We start from the raw sequence: 17,500 nt of genomic DNA on the forward strand, positions 1-17,500 counted from the left end.
AGACATTCATATATGCATATATACATACACATATGTATACCACAAAATTGGATATGCAGCTACGCATAAATTTGAACACACAAACACACACACAGATGCATACATACATATAACTATATATGAAGGTTATAGTAATTATTTTGTGATTTAGAAAAAAAATTAATTACTTTTTCTACCTTTCGAGATCCTAACGAATATCAAATTATTTCTTCGAATTCAATTTTTTTTGTTAATTTTGGTTTTCATCTGTTTTTCTTTTGTTATATTTATTCATTATTCACTTATTTTTCCTTTTTTTTTTTTTTTGTCATTTTTATAGTCGTTTCGTAAAAGATCCCAGCAACTGAAGGACAGATGACGGAGAAAGATAAATAACAAGAAATCAGAACACTAGCAGACATTTCTGTGTTTGGTGTTGGACAACTTTTGGCAGGAAAAAAAAAAAAAAGGAGCCGAGTGGAATAAATTTATTTTGACACGCTACATTAGTACAATAGCTACCACTACTTCTACTGCTACTGCTGCTGCCCCTGCTGCATTATCAGAATTACTGATAAACGAACCAATCGACTAAACAGACTAACTGACCAATTGGAATACAGCGAAATACTAGGCTGACGAAAGACGGAGACAGTATCAACGGGGCTGGCTCATTATTCTCAGATAACTTTTCAACAGTGAAAATAAACATGTTTCACACGCTGGCCATATGTGTCGCCATTTGGAGCCGAGGACATACAGGTTAGACAACAGAAACTGTTATATATCTTTCACAATCTAGCTAAAAGAGTCATGTTCCATGGTTTCGTACCATTCTGCATGTCTCTTCTGACAAATAAAAGACACGCTGAAAGAACGTTATTTTATGCCGATAAATTGGCCTTAAAACTATTTATATTGCTCTGCAAAGAATTAATTTAAAAGATAAAAAAAAAACGTGAAAAGAAGTATAAGAAAAAGACAGATATTCATTTATATACCAAACATATATTCACACATAATATACATATATATATATATACATATCCATCTATATTTATATCTATATTTATATCGTCTATTTATAAACTATATTTGCCTGTCGTTATCTGTTGTTAATTATCATATCTATATATTTGCATAAATATATGTATATATAAACGCACACATAATTATATACATATATAAACTATACATATATATGTATATCAGTACCCTTTTTGCTATAAAATAACATATATATACATACATGCATATATCATATCTATATAGATACGGATAAATTATTTATTGTCTAAGCTTCTATGAAATAACTTGTTTTGTAAAATTTTCTTTATTTTCTGTGAAATAACACCATTCCATAAGTGTTGGGAACAACAAAACAAAACCAACCATAAACACAGACATATAAAACACTAGTAGAAATACTAACCAATAACTCCAAGAATTCAAAATGCCACGTGGATTTTTGGTGAAACGAACAAAAAATGCTGCGGCATTCTCTTACAGAGTTCGGAATTCCGATGATAGTGACTCTGATCACGAACACATTCAAACAAATTTCGGTTCTCCAGATTCTGGATATTCTCCAAGTCCGATATCATTGACTCCACGCGAGAGAGATCTCCATGCCTTTGACAGGGACCCGACACAAGGTACCACCCTGCCCTCGTCTCCGTTGCCAAGTTATCCGTCCCCACATTACTTTTATGCCTTCGACAGACTGAGCGTTTCTAATTGTTCACCAGTCAACTTGACCCCTGTGAAAAACGAAACCGGAACTGCTGCTCTTTCCAGTCCTAACAAACGCAGGGGTCCGGCCGAAGCCGAGAAAAAGGTGAAAACGCCCAAGAAACCGAAAGCTTGTCGTAAAATTAATTTCGACGAGGACAAGACGTCACCCGTATCGGGTACAATCATCAAAGACATCTCTGATACGGACGAGGAAGGACAAGTTGTGTGCGGAGACATTGACAGTGCCTTTAACTATGTAGAGATCACGGCGGAAGCTAAGGCTGAGCTGGAAAAAATCGAGAACAAAATTGGCGACTATGTCTGTCAGCTATGCAAAGAATATTTTGACGATGCCTTCCAACTGGCTCGCCACAGATGCTCACGCATCGTGCATGTAGAATATCGCTGCCCTGAATGCGACAAAGTTTTCAACTGTCCAGCCAACCTCGCTTCGCATCGGCGTTGGCACAAACCGAAAACCGCGTCCGACAAAAAGAACGTCCCCACTCACATACTGCCGGCCAACATCCCGTCGGTTGCTCTCAACAGTAACCACAGCAACGGAACAAATGGAGATCCGATGGACGAATCCAGCGACAAATGTGACAGTCCACGAATGCTAACGTCACCTCCTGGCTCGCCGAACAACTACACAGCTTCCACACATCACCACCAGTACTTCAATTCGAACTCATCACCGTCTCCGTCGTCCGCTTCACCTCCAGCCGTCACCATCAACGACTGTCCGTCGTCCACTGTCGAAGAAGGACAATTCCAGTGTGAGATATGTTTCAAAAGGTTCCGCCGTCAAGCCTACCTGAAGAAGCATATTCTTAACCATAACAATGACCGAGCCAAGCAACAACAACAACAACAACAGCCGCCACAACAACAACAACAACAGCAACAACAGTCAGAGCAGCACCTTTCATTGCAGCAACAACAACAAAGTGAAACTAGTCAGCCCTCAACTCACAATCACTTACAGAACCAACCCACCGACTCGCCACCTCATAGTTATTTCCAACACAAACACCAACTCCATCAACACAACAATCAAAACCTCACGCAAAACAACGGTAGCAGCAACAACAACAACAACAACGCTAACAATAACAACAGCGACATCAGCAGCAGCAATAACAACAACAACAATAACAACAACAACAACAACAATGACAACACAGATTCCAATGGCAACAAAGAGCCGACTTCTTCGCTAAACAGCAATGTAAATACACAAAACGGTGCCTCGAGTAATAACAGTTCTAGTATGGTGGTCAACGAGAGTAGTAGTGAGAGTATGGACCCCACGACTAGCTGTAGTACTCCGGCTGCAACAAATGGTACCATCACTAATGCTACAAGCATTGCAAGCAACGGTAGTAATAGTAGCCTCACGACCACTGACACAACAACCACCAACAGCAGCACCGACACCACTACCACCACCACCACTACCAATACCAACACCACCACGACCGGCAACAGTAATAATAACAACAACAGCAACAACAGCAGCAGCAATGGTAACGGAACCACTGCCCACCTATCATGCGACCACTGTAATAGCATTTTTACCACAAAAACGGCTCTCGAGAAGCACAGCCGGACGCACAGTGGCGAGGTTTTCACCTGTAAGTACTGCTCAAGTCGCTTCTATAGTTCTCCAGGTCTTACCAGACACATCAACAAATGCCATCCCTCCGAAAATAGACAGGTCATTCTTTTACAATTGACCCCAGTTAACCGACCTTGTTGATTACGAATATCAATACAAACAATGAATTTTGTCATCGTCATCTACAATAGCAACAAACAATAACAGCAGCAACTACAACAACCAGATCTGTCTAAGAACAATAATTTAACATCAATAAGAACAACAATAGCAACAACAACAACAATAATAATAATAATAATAATAATAACAATAATAATGATGATGATAATGATTATCAACTGCCTCTTTATTTAAAAGTATGAAACCGAGGCAAGTTATTTTAATGAGTGGTCTAGACTTAAACCCCTCTTGAAATTATATACCTTTCTGTGAGAAGATAAAAGCGAAGTTCGTTGGTTGGTCACCAACGCAACAATACCTGCAAGTGAAATACGAACTCTCAAACGAAAAGATAGCCAGGCAGGTGTAGTAAGTCCAGTAATCTGATCTACCCGGCCATTGCACGCCCTAACCAGTCCTATCCCAAAATATCATCATCAGCCTTATCGTTAACATCAGTATCAATATCAACATTATAACTATGAACAAAGTGGCATTTTTCCATTACAAAAGCTCGACATTACCAGTACAAACTATACCGCCATTATACTATAACGGGACAATTTACTCGTATCACTCCCATTGCTATAACATCGTAGATTTACTAACTCTTATTCACAACCAGTAATCTCAAACACAAACAACTGTAACTAAATATAAACAACAAAACAGATGAAAAAGGCGCCAAAAACAAAAATGACCATGAAAGTAAAAAAAAAAAATGAACGGAAAAAACAAAAGCAAACAATAAATAAATTAATTAATTAATTAACAAAAAAAAAACAAAGAAAGGAACTGCAAGATAATTCAAATAGTGACAAAGTATATAACTAAACTAAAAATAATCTAGGGAAGAAATGAGGTGCTGGTAGAAAGACAGACGAAAAGAAAAGTTCTGTGACGGAACGAAAATTGCTTATCAGTAATAACACTGGATTCTTCCTTGATGTCTTTCAAACTATATCGTCCGTGTGAAAGAGAAATCGTAAAATAAAAAAAGAAAAGAAAACTAAAAGAGAAAGTAGGGAATTAAAAGCAGGTGAAGAGAGATGGTGAATATGGAACATGTAATTCTCTCCATTCTGAGTTCAAATTTTGCTGTGCACCCTATTCGGGCAACCCCACTCCATTTTTTTTTTTTTGACGTTTCAGATTTCTCTCGTATGGTTTATATTCTTACAAAACAAACAAAAAAAATATTGGCCTTATATTTCGTTAGATTAAAACAAACGAACAAAAAAGAAACCAAAACAAAAAAAAATCGTTCTTTACAGTCAAATCAAACAAAACTATGAGCTAAAAGACAATTAAAGAATTCTAAGGAATGTAATAAACTGTAGTGAATCCCCAAAACAAGTTTCAAAATATACAGTCACAAAACACACACAAACAAACAAACGTGTACACATGTGCAGAAAAGAAAATGTGAACATCTTGCAGTAATTTATATTTATTTATTTATTTATCACCATCATCATCATCGTCATCATCATCATCATCATCATCTTCATTATCATCGAAAGTATTTTGACTGCTGTGGTGGTTGGTTGGATTGGCGAGACGGTATGAACGTAAACGGATACTTCATATATATATATATATATATATATCACGTACATTTACGTCCAGATTTCGAATCGAGCAAGCGGCGGCTTTTCTTTTTTTTTTTTTTTTTTTGGCATTTCATCCTTCCTGATATCGATAAAATGATAGATCGATTGTAGCTCTCCCTAAAAATGTCGTGGCCTTCAACCTATGCAAGAAATTATCATCATCATCATCATCATCATCAATACCATTTATTAATAGGAATAAGCATTAGCAAATTTCTCCCTTTTTTTTTTTCATTTTTAAAATTTAATTTCGTTCTTTTTTGGGTTCCTTTTAACATCCTAATAATCAACAACACACACATACATACATATATATATGTGTGTGTGTGTGTATGTGTGTGAATACTCTTACTTCTAACAAAGTGTCTTCAGCCGAATGGATTTAAGTAAAAGTCCTTAACCCTGTTGCCAAAATACAAACTATTATTTCTCTTTGAACATAAACATCACCACCACCATCTTCATCTGGACCCTCGTCCTCAACATTATCATCATCATCATTATCCTCATCGTCATCATAGTCATGGCCATCATTTCATTAATTAACATACTTTTCTTTATACTTTGTCTTCTATTTCTTTCATTATTCATTATTCATTATTCGCTTTTTTTTTTTATCTTCAAAATCACGTGCCTTGAACAACAAATATGATGTTTGAAATTTTCTTTAACATACACACATATACACATACCTGCACATACATACACACTCATATATGTAGTGTGTGTATGTGCATGCATGTGTATACCTGCATAAAGACATACACACAGACATTAAGTGGCATTAGAGAATGATGGTGATGATGATGATGATAATAACCAGTAAGAAAAATAATGACAATATGAAAAATAATAATAACGAGGAAGAGGAGGAAGAGGAGCATGAAGAGAATCAAAAAAGAAGACGGCGGATACATATCAGTATATGATCAGGACAATGTTACGTGACTCTAGAGGAAAATTTTCTCAACGTACAGACATACACGCGCTTTATATATATATATATATATACATATCACAAAGGTATTGACTCAGAACAATAGCAATGCGACCAAGTAAAAAAGAAAATGACAGCCAACAACAAGAACAAAAAACCCTTGCAAAGGACATATTTTTTTTCTATTTTATACATTATTTTTTTATTTCATCATCTGCCTTCTGTTATGTGACGGACTTATATTTTATCCCACCTGGTGGTTTAACAGGTAAGCTTTATAGAGTACTCTATGATTTATTGAACAAAAAAAAAAAGTGCCTCCGTATACTCTATTAGTCAATCTGTCTATCAGTCAATTTATCTAATTGTCAATTTCTCTGTCTATCTTTGAATTTTTATCAATCTGTCGTCATCTACATCTATATAGGACTATTCCTATAGACACATACACACATATATATATATATTACATATATGCATGTATATGTATATTTATGTATACATGTATATATACATGCATACATAGATACATACATTCGTTACGAAGCACATATATATATATATTCACACACACACACACACACACACACACACACACACACACACACACACACAGATCATAAACCATCTAACTATTAGATTAATTTATTCATTTTTCTTTCCCTTTCATAAATGAAAAACTAACGTTTAACTTTTTTTATTTCCATTATATTTTATTTGTCCTCATACTAACACATATCACTAATTATTATTATTATTATTACTATCATCATCATCATCATCATCATCATCATCATCATCATCATCATCATTATCATCATCATCATCATCATCATTATCACTATTATTATTATTATTATTATTATTATTATTATTATTATTATTATTATTATTAAGTACCAGCCGTGTACTAGGGCTCAATGTAATCTGTCTTCCCATAAGTACTGACGGTATTACATCCAGGTTAAAACTTACGAAATTATTCTCTACCCCCTGGGCACCCCACTCCCTGCAAGGATCAATCCAGTTCATGCCATCATCACTAGCATATATTCCCTATTGCTGTTAATAACAGTCCGCCGACATTAACTTTACTTTCCGTTTGTTTTGAATTTGTGGCTGTGAGATGAAATTTACTGCTTCACGTGTAAAGATGTGTGCGTACGTGTGTGTGTACGTGTGTGTGTGTGTGTGTGTGTGTGTGTGTGTGTGTGTGTGTGTGTGTGTGTGTGTGGTGTGTGTGTGTTATCTTAAACAGAAGATGAAGGCTGAAAGATTGCGGAGATATAGAACATGCAGGATGTATTGTCTTCACAAAATGCTTTGTGATTTATATAGAAGTAGACCCTATGATGCACATGCATTATTGGTCCTGGCTGAGCACTAGAGTTCCTCTCCAGTTTAATAGTCACCCATTGACAGCACAACGCAGCGATGACTAATAGATTTATATGGCTGAATTTAAAGATGCTTCCAAATCTATACTTATTAAATTAAACGTTTCCTAGCTCACACTAAATCACAAATCTAAGAAGGAGCTTAACACGAATATACACACATACCTAAATACATACATAATTGAATACACACACACACGTGCATACATACGCGCATATATCCGCGATCCAAGCTTCACGACGTTGCCTTGTTCACGTGAGAACATATGTAGCGTGAAACCCGAGTCGCGATAATAAACTTAGTATAAATGATATATATTCTGTAATACATATTGAGTTCTATCTTCTTCATTCGTGGACAAACTAGAACGTCTCAATATGTGCGTTTGAATGCGTATTTATTTATCGTCTAACATTTTACTGGAATACGTAACATTCATCGTCTATTTCTAAACAGAAATGTTAAGAATTCACACGATTATGAAACCACACGGCTTCTCGCATAAACGCTATGGCAAGTATTATTGCCCAACCATTCCAAATCCAGCTCATTCTATATTTTCATGACCATCTTTGAAATCGATCCATATATACACACATAGGACACATCTAGTAAGAAATGTCGTGGAATTATTCTATTGACCTTAATAACATTAGATACCAGTCATGTTTCAGAAACTAGTTTACGTTTATGCTTAGTCATATATATATACAAATACTTTACATTGATGTTAACGTTTATGAAATGCAATCTGGCTTATTCGTCCACTTTGTGTTTTGTGAAAGAATGATACGAGAGAGTCATGCTAGATGCGTGATCTTACTACGGTAAATTTTAGCAAAATAATAATAATAATAATAATAATTAATTTGACGGTAAAGATGATTTGAAAATTTCATCGCATGGAATGTGGCATGACTCCTGGAAAGATCTAATCTATAGTTATTCGTTTTTTTTCCTATTCTCCTTTCAACAAACTTTTCTTGATCACCACAACCATCGCTAATACAGTAACAATAACTAGTACTACTACTACTACTACTACTATTACAAATGACATTCTAACAAACCATCACTAAACCTAACCACAACCACGAGCATTTTTACGAAATACTTATGCCTATTACACGCATATTTTTATGATAGCCGCAACAGCAGCAGCAGCAGCAGAAAAAGTAAAACAAAACAACTATAGTTTCAGAAATAAAAATAATAAACAATAAAATTATAATAAAATGTAAAATTTTCGACATTCGTCCAAAACAGAAGCAGGAAAATATAACACAGCTCTTTCCCTTTCTCTTCCTGCTACCATCTTTCTACGAACATTTGGCCTTTCAAAATTCTTAAAATTCTTGTTTCATATCAGCCTTTTATAAAATAGTGAACGCCTTAGAGTAAGTGGCACCCTCCCGGCGAACCGAGTCCATGATCCGGTTTCGATTTCCGGTTGAAGCTAATTCATTTTTTCACTTATGTTCTTGAATCACGTATCATTGCCTTTAACTATAATTTTTATAGTTTAACAGTCTTGGGCTCCAGTAAGAAATTGAAATGTAGTGGAGGAAAAAAAAATTAAAACTGACAGCTCGTCATTTTTCTGAAATTGGAGATCTATTTTATTGACATTACAAAAAGCCCCTTTAGAAAAATTTTATTGAAAGTTTTCTCGTCACTCAGTTTTAAGGGTATTTTTATGTTTATTTTTTAAAAATTTCGTCTCGTCCCATATTCATAGTTTCCAGTCGCCAGACATTTTTTCCCTGCACCTGCCCTCTTCCCCCACCACCGACACTCAAACATATGTACGAAACAAACAATGATACTTTTATTGTCTGCAAAAATATCCCTTCTCTTTCTTTATTTGGGAAAATAAAAAGGTTTGTGTGTGTATATATGCTCACACACACATACACATATATAGACACACATACATATACCCATGAACGCACATGTGTATGTAATATATGTGTGTGTATGTGTGTATATATATATATATATATATATATACATACATACATACATACACACATACACACACACATATATATATATATTATATATATATATATATAATATATATATATATATATGATTGTATGTATATACATATATAAATTTGATTTTTTTCCTCTCACTCAGTATTCAGTACTATCTTGGTGTAGGAAATTATTTTTACAACTAACTACCATACCATCTGTTAGTATTCAGTAATAATAGCAGCCATTAACCAATAACGATTAACCCTGCATGACGTTTGCTTTGTGAAATCCAATCAAACTTCAATAGCATTCGCTAGTCATTCACTGCTAGCATTCAAAATCATTACATTGAATGCTTAAAACAACGTTTGCTGAATACTATGAACCAAAAGAGAAAATTTCCGTTTTTCATAAACAACAGCCCTAAACAATCCTCCGCAAATAAACATTCGTTACATATTTCCCAACAATTACAAACATTGTTTAACTTTCACATGCATTCCCTTAATCTCAATAGTATTCTTTGACATTCCTTAACCTTGAAAATCATTCCATAAGATTCGCCATTATTTGGTATCAAAATTTAATATTACTCAACATTCCATAACATTTCTCGCTATTCCTCGACAAATCTCAATATTACAATTCTTTGACATTCCTTGACATCTGCTGATCTTTATTCACGTACAGAGATTTTATTTTTATTTTAGTAATTATTTACTGTGGCTAAATTTCGTTGACATTCCATTAAACGTATTAGCATTCCTTGGCATTCTAAAATCATTCGCCATCTTTGTTTTAAGATCCCTCTTAACACTGAATAATATCCCGATAATATTAGCATATCATTCCGTAATATTCTGCACTATTAATTATGTAGATTATTTTTGTTTGTTTGTTTTTTGTTTGTTTTTTGTTTTGTTCTTTGTTTTTTTTGTTGTTTTTTTCGTATTTTACCAATTGGCATTCATTCACAAATGTTCTAGCCGAAAATGTTTACGTTGGCTTCGTGGTGTTTTGTGTAAAGATAAGATAGATGTACAGATTGGCGACTGGATGCCGATTAAAGCAATGAATGATGGAGATTGCGAGAGCGTGTACGAGGTGGTATCAAAATGTTCCTGGACTAGTTATGTTTAATAAAAAAAAATAATAATAACTTATTTACCCAAGTTTTAACATTATCTCCTTCGAAATAGTCACCTTGCCCACCGGTTCCAGCGTTCCTATCACTTTTGGAACCCTGCCTGGAAGTCGTTTTTCCGTGAGCGAGTCGAGGACCTTCTGCTATTCGCTCTGGATCTCGACAACGGTGTTAAAACGGTGACTTTTCAGCTGCCTTTTCATCTTGGGAGAAGAGATGGAAGTCCGTAGGTGCTAAATTTGGTGAATAGGGCGGGTGCAGAAGCGATACCATGTTTTTCTTTGTCGAAAGCTTGGTGACAGAGTGCATTGTCGTCGTGGAGAATCCAATTCTTCGCGTTCCACAGATCCGGTCGCTTTCGCCGAATGTCCTCCCCCAAGCACTTTAAAACGTTGTAGTAGAACTCTCGATTGACGGTCTGGCCCTGGGGGACGAATTATCGATCCTCAATGCAGATGTCGAGAAAAATGATGAGCATGCTCTTGATAGAGCTGCGGCTCTGTCGTGCCTTCCTCGATCGTGGAAATGAAGGGCTATTCAGTTATGATGACTGCCGCTTCGTCTCAGGGTCGTACCCATACACCCAACTCTCGTCACCGGTAATGATCCTCGACATGAAGGATGGGTCATCAGCGGCACGCTGACGGAGATCTTGACAGACTTCGTAAGCTTGCCGAAGCATGCTTAATGCCTCTGTAGCAGACTTACTAAGTTTAACGCAAAATTTCACATTGGCTCTTTCTTCCAATTTCTTGTCCATGACAAAATCGCAGACTATAGCATACACGTGATCACATTAAATACAATCATTTATATTCACTTATTTATTTATTTTGCATTAAATAAAGACAATAATCGGGTTCGACTCTCAGGTCTGGAAGACTTTACTAATCGCACTAAAAATCTCAGGAAGAAAACCTTAAGCATTAAACTTTCCTCTAAGAATTTATGTTGCATTCTCTTTACCTCATAGTTATCATTCTCATCATTATTTTCATCATCAGTATCAGCTTGATCTTGCTTCTTCTTCTTCTTCTTCTTCTTCTTCTTCTTCTTCTTCTTATTATTATTATTATTATTATTATTATTATTATTATTATTATTATTATTATTATTATTATTATTTGGTGTAATGATCGAAACAGATGCTCGTCGGAATAAAACATCGTAAATAAACGTAAATAAACGTCGAAACAAAACGTTGTAAAAATTCATTGTCCCATGTTTTGAGTGCAATTCCAATCGAATTGGACTGAAAACATTCTTTCTTTTGGAATGAGAGTGGATTGATGAAATAAATAGGTATTAAAAACCTCCCTTCTTGGCTATAGTTATCTCGCAGAAAACTTAAGCGGACACCCTCTTATCAATGGAGAACATCATAATGACGATCATGAATACACACATACTCACACAATCCACATGCATAAATATATTAGCACATGCATATGCAAGTACATACATCAACAAACGAGTACACACACATGCATACACATGCCAAAAACATGTATATATATATAATACACATGAAATTTGTGAACATTCGTTTACAAAAAGTGAACCGGAAGCGTGATGGGACACAGATAACATTTGTTTGGCTAGTCAGTCTAGTCACAGGCAGACGACATTAAATTAAAATGGCGGTGAAATTATTCATTGCTGACTCGAACGAGGCTTTTAACCTTATATGTCGCGCTTCCCAAGTCAGTCGCTCTGATTCGTTAGCTAGTTGATTATGATGATTATCACGACGATGACGACAGCGGCGACGACGACAACGACGACGGCGAGGGGCTGTTTTCATTTCTATATCGATAAATTTTTATTTATTTACTTTTTAAATCTTTTTTATTTTATTATGTTTTATAACTTTATGCCTGGAATAATTTTCTGGGTTTCTTGGTACATTCATCCCACATTCGATAGTTATGGCGAATTTCTTTTTGCCTGTATATCACTCTGTATGTCTGTGTGTATTTTTGCATGTATGCACAAAGGTATGCATGTGGGTATGTGACATATGCAAATATGCATGTTTGTATGTATCCAAGTATGCATGTGTATACATACATATAAACATACATATGTATCTACATACATACATACATACATACATACACATGCACACACTCAAGCACATGCACACACACACACACACATACACACATACACACGCACCCCCACCCCCACACACACACATATATGGATGTTTAAGCGTTTCATTTGTAAGTGCCTTCATTTAATAGGCAATCTTAGAATATTTTACAATATTAAGTATGTTTACAAGCTCTTGTGTGTGAACGAAGGATTGTGTGGTGATGGGTCTGTTGCTCTCGTTTTATTCAAATTTGCCAAAGTTCAGGCGATCTTTAACCAATGTCCCCTCTATTTGTGGTCATTCCTCTACACATGGAAGTTGTTGTTGTCGTTGTTGCTGTTGCTGCTATGTCCTGTTTGTGGGTGAAAGGAGGAGGGGGGCAATGTTTTGTTCATATTGTTTATGCAAGATGCCTAGCCGCCCATTAATATTCTTGTTATTACATCTTCCTTTTTGCTCCTTACATCAGTTAAACTACTAATATGGTGCTGGAGATGACGATAATAATAATAATAATAACAACAACAATAGCCACCTTTAGCATAGTCCCAGACAGCAACTAGAACGATGTCATTTGTCTTTGTAAACAAATTTAGATATCTCTTTTGGTTTGGTTTGGTTTGGTTTTGTATATTTTATTTATTTCACAATATTTCGGGATTAGTTTAATGAATTGTGTGATGTTAAAATAGTTAAGATCCAACACTCACAACAACATCAACTGTAACAATAATAACAACAAATGCAACGATGATCTCGCTAAGACTATTTTAAACTTGTATTTGGGTTTTTTAATTAGTATGTGTTAGTCGCATTTTATCGGTTCATATACAAACATCCACGTGTGTGTCTGTTTGTGTGTGTGTGCTGTGTCTGTGTGCGCTCTGTTGTGTGTCTGTGTGTCTGTGTCTGTGTGTGCCTGTGTGTGAGTGTGTTCGTTTGTATGTGTTTATAGGTGTGTGAATATGTGTGCGTGCGTGTGAGCGATGCTAAACTTTTGAAATGTTTCGCATTCTTTTACAGTTCCAATTATGTCTTATAGTTGTATCATGTATTTATAGATGCATAAACACACACACAGTATCTCACAGAAGTCTGCACACCCCTAAAAAATTTCAGTAAAATTGCCATTACTCTCATAATAACGAATGAATGCGCCCATGAAAACCACACTGGTTCAAACTTCGACGGACTGTTTGGGCAGAAACACTCTTACCACTAGCAGAAGACACTTCTTGGGCCAAAGATGAAGCGGTACGACGCCTGTCGTCCATCACGCAACGTTGGATGTCGTAAATATCACGCGCAGTTAAAATAGAAAGACGACCTGGATGATGCGTATAGCTTAGTCGTCCAGTAGCTTTGTACTTCTGAATTACTTTAGCAACTGTGTTTACGCTGATATGTATTCGTTTGCTAATTAACTAGTATCCTAAACCATCCATGTGCAAATTAAGAATAATTCTCTTCAAATCTTCAGACAATTCTTTTCCTTTTAGTGCCATTTTAATCACAATTAATATTTCACCACGGTACACAAATCAGAATTCCTGCAGATGCAATAACAATGACCGGTGCAAAATGTCAGGGGAAATAATTTATTAGAATTGAAATTATCAGCAATATCTGAATTTAGTAAAAATAAAAAAGTGGATAACATATATAAAATATAGCAAATTTACTTCAGGGTGTACATATTTTTGCATCGTTTGATAATTAATATTTCGTTCATATCTTTGAAAATACGTATTGTTTTGTGTTCCAAATTTATATAATGTTTGCACGTATCATATATTTTATTCAGTAGAAATTTCCTTTGATTTCCTTCGATATTATCAGAGTATTGGCAATTTTACTTAAATTTTTCAGGGGTGTACATACTTCTGTTAGATACTGTATAATGTATGTATGTATGTATGTATGTATGTATGTATGTATGTATGTATGTATGTATGTATATATATATATATATGTATGTTTGTATGTACGTGAATGTATGTGCATGTATGTATGTATGTATGTATGTATGTATGTATGTATGTATGTATGTATATGTATGTATGTATGTATGTATGTATGTATGTATGTATGCATGTACGTACCAGGGTTGGACAAAATAATGGAAACACCTTAAAATTTCAAGCAAATTTATTTTAATATGGAGTAGGACCATCTTTGGCAGTAATTACAGCTTGAATTCTACAAGATATGGAGTCGTATAAAGTTTGAATTGGTTTCGAAAGGAATTTTTGTCCATTCTTCAGCTAAAACAGTTTCCAGTTCTTGTAGTGATGATAGTGTAGAATATTTTCTAAAATGCACCATAAATGTTCAATAATATTGAGATCTGGGGACTGTGGTAGCCAGATAAGATGTTCAACTTCACTAGAATGTTCCTCGTGCCATTCAGTAACAACTTTAACTGTGTGAATTGGTGCATTATCATCCTGAAAGATTGCGTTTCCCTCCGGAAACAGTTCCGCAAACATAGGATGAATTTGATCAGATAAAATACTTAAATAGTCTTAACTATTAATTCTGCCATGAAGGGAAACCATTGGACCGGCAGATTTCCAAGATATAGCCCCCACACACACTAACTCGCCCCTAGATCATCACAGATCCTCCTCCATGTTTAACAGTTGGAGGAAGGCAGTCTGGGTTAAATGCTTCTTTTGGCTGTCTCCACACGTATACTCCGCTGGTGGTCAGAAATAAGGTAAAGGATAACTCGTCCGAGAAAATAACATTCTTCCACTGCTCTAGGGACCAATTCTGTAGGATTTTACTCCACTCTACACGCTTTGCAACGTTTGTTTTTGAAAGTAGTGGTTTTCTGATTGCAGCTCCCTGGGTTCTCGAGGTAGTCATTAAGCTTTTCAGTAATTTTAGGAGCTGTACTTTTGTGATCCTTTCTAACAATTCACGTAAGAGTCCGACGGTCCCTATCTGAAAGTTTTGGTTTTCTTCCGGAGTTTTGTTTCGACGAGGATGTTTTTCCCTCTTTCTCAAAGGCTCTCATTACTTTCGAGACAGTACTTCTTGATACACCAAAAATTTCGGCTGTTTTCGTTACGCTAGCACCTGCCATGCGAGCACTAACAATTTGACCTCTTTGAAAGTCCGATAGATGTGTCATTTTAATGAATTTTGATTACCTTTCTTTTTCATGATATCTGAAAAGAAACTGTAATTTTAGCAAAACATATTAAGCAACACTTATAATAAATCAAAAAACATAAAAACAAACTTTTGACGGTTTTATAGATATTACAAAATTATGATGCTATGATGCTAGGTGTTTCCATTATTTTGTCCAGCCACTGTATGTACACACAAGTTTTGGGTTCGTGTAATTGTCACTGTTTAGCTCCTTGTTGGTCATCGTCAAAAATGCTTCGGCCATGACCATCACGTATGTGACAGTACACTAGACTACATTATGCGATATGTTCTTAGCCTTAAGATTACAGGGTATGGTTTGAAAGAGATTTAACTGTTATTTCTAACCGGTCCTTCGACTAATAACAGCCCCCCCACCGCATTCGCTTAGACTCTCTGATCACGCTAGGAATGTTTTTATTTGTGCCATCTATGCACAGTTACAGTTTGAATTGGTTTATTGATCAATGTGCAAAGACCATAGCAAGCTACATGCGCTCAGTGAGTAACGATTAGGAAAACTTACCTACATTCAAGTATGGAAGCTCAACGCAGGTCATAAAACTTAAAAACGAAAGTATTGAACAAGAGTAATCGTTAGGAAGTTTTAGAGTCAAAGGCTTATTGAAACAAATATATCTTTTTTCTTTATGTTCTGCGCTCACTGGCTTCCATCCGTTACGTATATTTATTTTCCTATCAGAATGCTTTTAAGATAAAAGAAGTAAGGATTCTTGCATATGCTCCTTCTAATGTTGTTGCTGTTGTTATTTAGATCAAGATCAGCCTGCATCGTGCAGAGAGACCTGTGATCAACGGCGTTTTAGCTATGACCATCTTGTTTTATTTCCAGTTATAGCATATCTACACCAACATTTTCTAACGTGTCTGGTCCTTGTTTGTGACTGCAAGGTGAGATCTGAGGGGCATGTGGCTGCTAGTTGTAGCATATCCACCGACCAACGTAGATGTTTCGAGCAAGACATTACTTTCGTTATTTCAATTTCTAAATTCCAAAACAGAACATTAAAAAAAAATCCTTTTTCGCTTCGTCCTTTTCTGGTTGGCATCTCTTTTAGACAAGGCAAGATACGAGAGATTCAGAACTTACCTTCTCTTTTCCTTTCCGTCTCCAATCTTTCTTTCTTTCTTCTTTCTTTCTTTCTTTCTTTCTTTCTTTCTCTCTCTCTCTCTCTCTCTCTCTCTCTCTCGTTCCCATCCCTTTTTGTTTCTTCTTATAATTCCCTTCTTCTTTTTCTTCTTCTTCTTCTTCTTTTTCTTTTCTTCTTCTTCTTCTTCTTCTTCTTCTTCTTCTTCTTCTTCTTCTTTTTTCTCCATCTCTCTCTCTCTCACTCTTCTCTCTCTCGTTTATTCTGTCTTTCCTCAATTTTTCTATTTCACTCTCTCTCTCTCTTACTACCTTCTCTCTTGTTCTGTCTATACCTCCCTCTCTGTCCTTCTGTATGTCTCTCCTTTTTGCTCTCTCTATCTCTCTATCTTTCTTTCTCTCTCCCTCTTTCTCACACACATGCACACACACATACACACACACACAAACATGCACGCACACACAGACGCACGCACACACACGCACACACGCACGCGCACTCTTTATGTTCCACCCACTCATTTTTCGTTTTTCCCATAGCTTTCAATATTGCATTCACTTT

General features: G+C 35.7%; 1 protein-coding gene and 1 long non-coding RNA gene across 3 annotated transcripts in view; one reads left to right on the forward strand and one right to left on the reverse strand.

The window, feature by feature from the left end:
• LOC115217255 (insulinoma-associated protein 1a-like) overlaps positions 1-4,499 on the forward strand; it is an 11,991-nt gene extending 7,492 nt beyond the window's left edge. For both annotated transcript variants that reach the window (XM_029786895.2, XM_036507624.1), the window contains exon 2: positions 320-4,499. In XM_029786895.2, coding sequence (XP_029642755.1) covers positions 1,433-3,475 — 2,043 coding nt within the window. In that variant the 5' untranslated portion in view covers positions 320-1,432 and the 3' untranslated portion in view covers positions 3,476-4,499. The remainder of the gene's footprint in view (positions 1-319) is intronic.
• Positions 4,500-17,472: 12,973 nt separating this feature from the next.
• Positions 17,473-17,500, reverse strand: part of LOC118765461 — a 13,639-nt gene continuing 13,611 nt past the window's right edge. The window contains exon 3 of the long non-coding RNA XR_005001328.1: positions 17,473-17,500. This exon is cut by the window's right edge and continues 96 nt beyond it. This is a non-coding gene — a long non-coding RNA (uncharacterized LOC118765461).

This window comes from Octopus sinensis, linkage group LG11, assembly GCF_006345805.1.
Source record: "Octopus sinensis linkage group LG11, ASM634580v1, whole genome shotgun sequence".
In the NCBI taxonomy this organism is placed as follows: domain Eukaryota; kingdom Metazoa; phylum Mollusca; class Cephalopoda; order Octopoda; family Octopodidae; genus Octopus; species Octopus sinensis.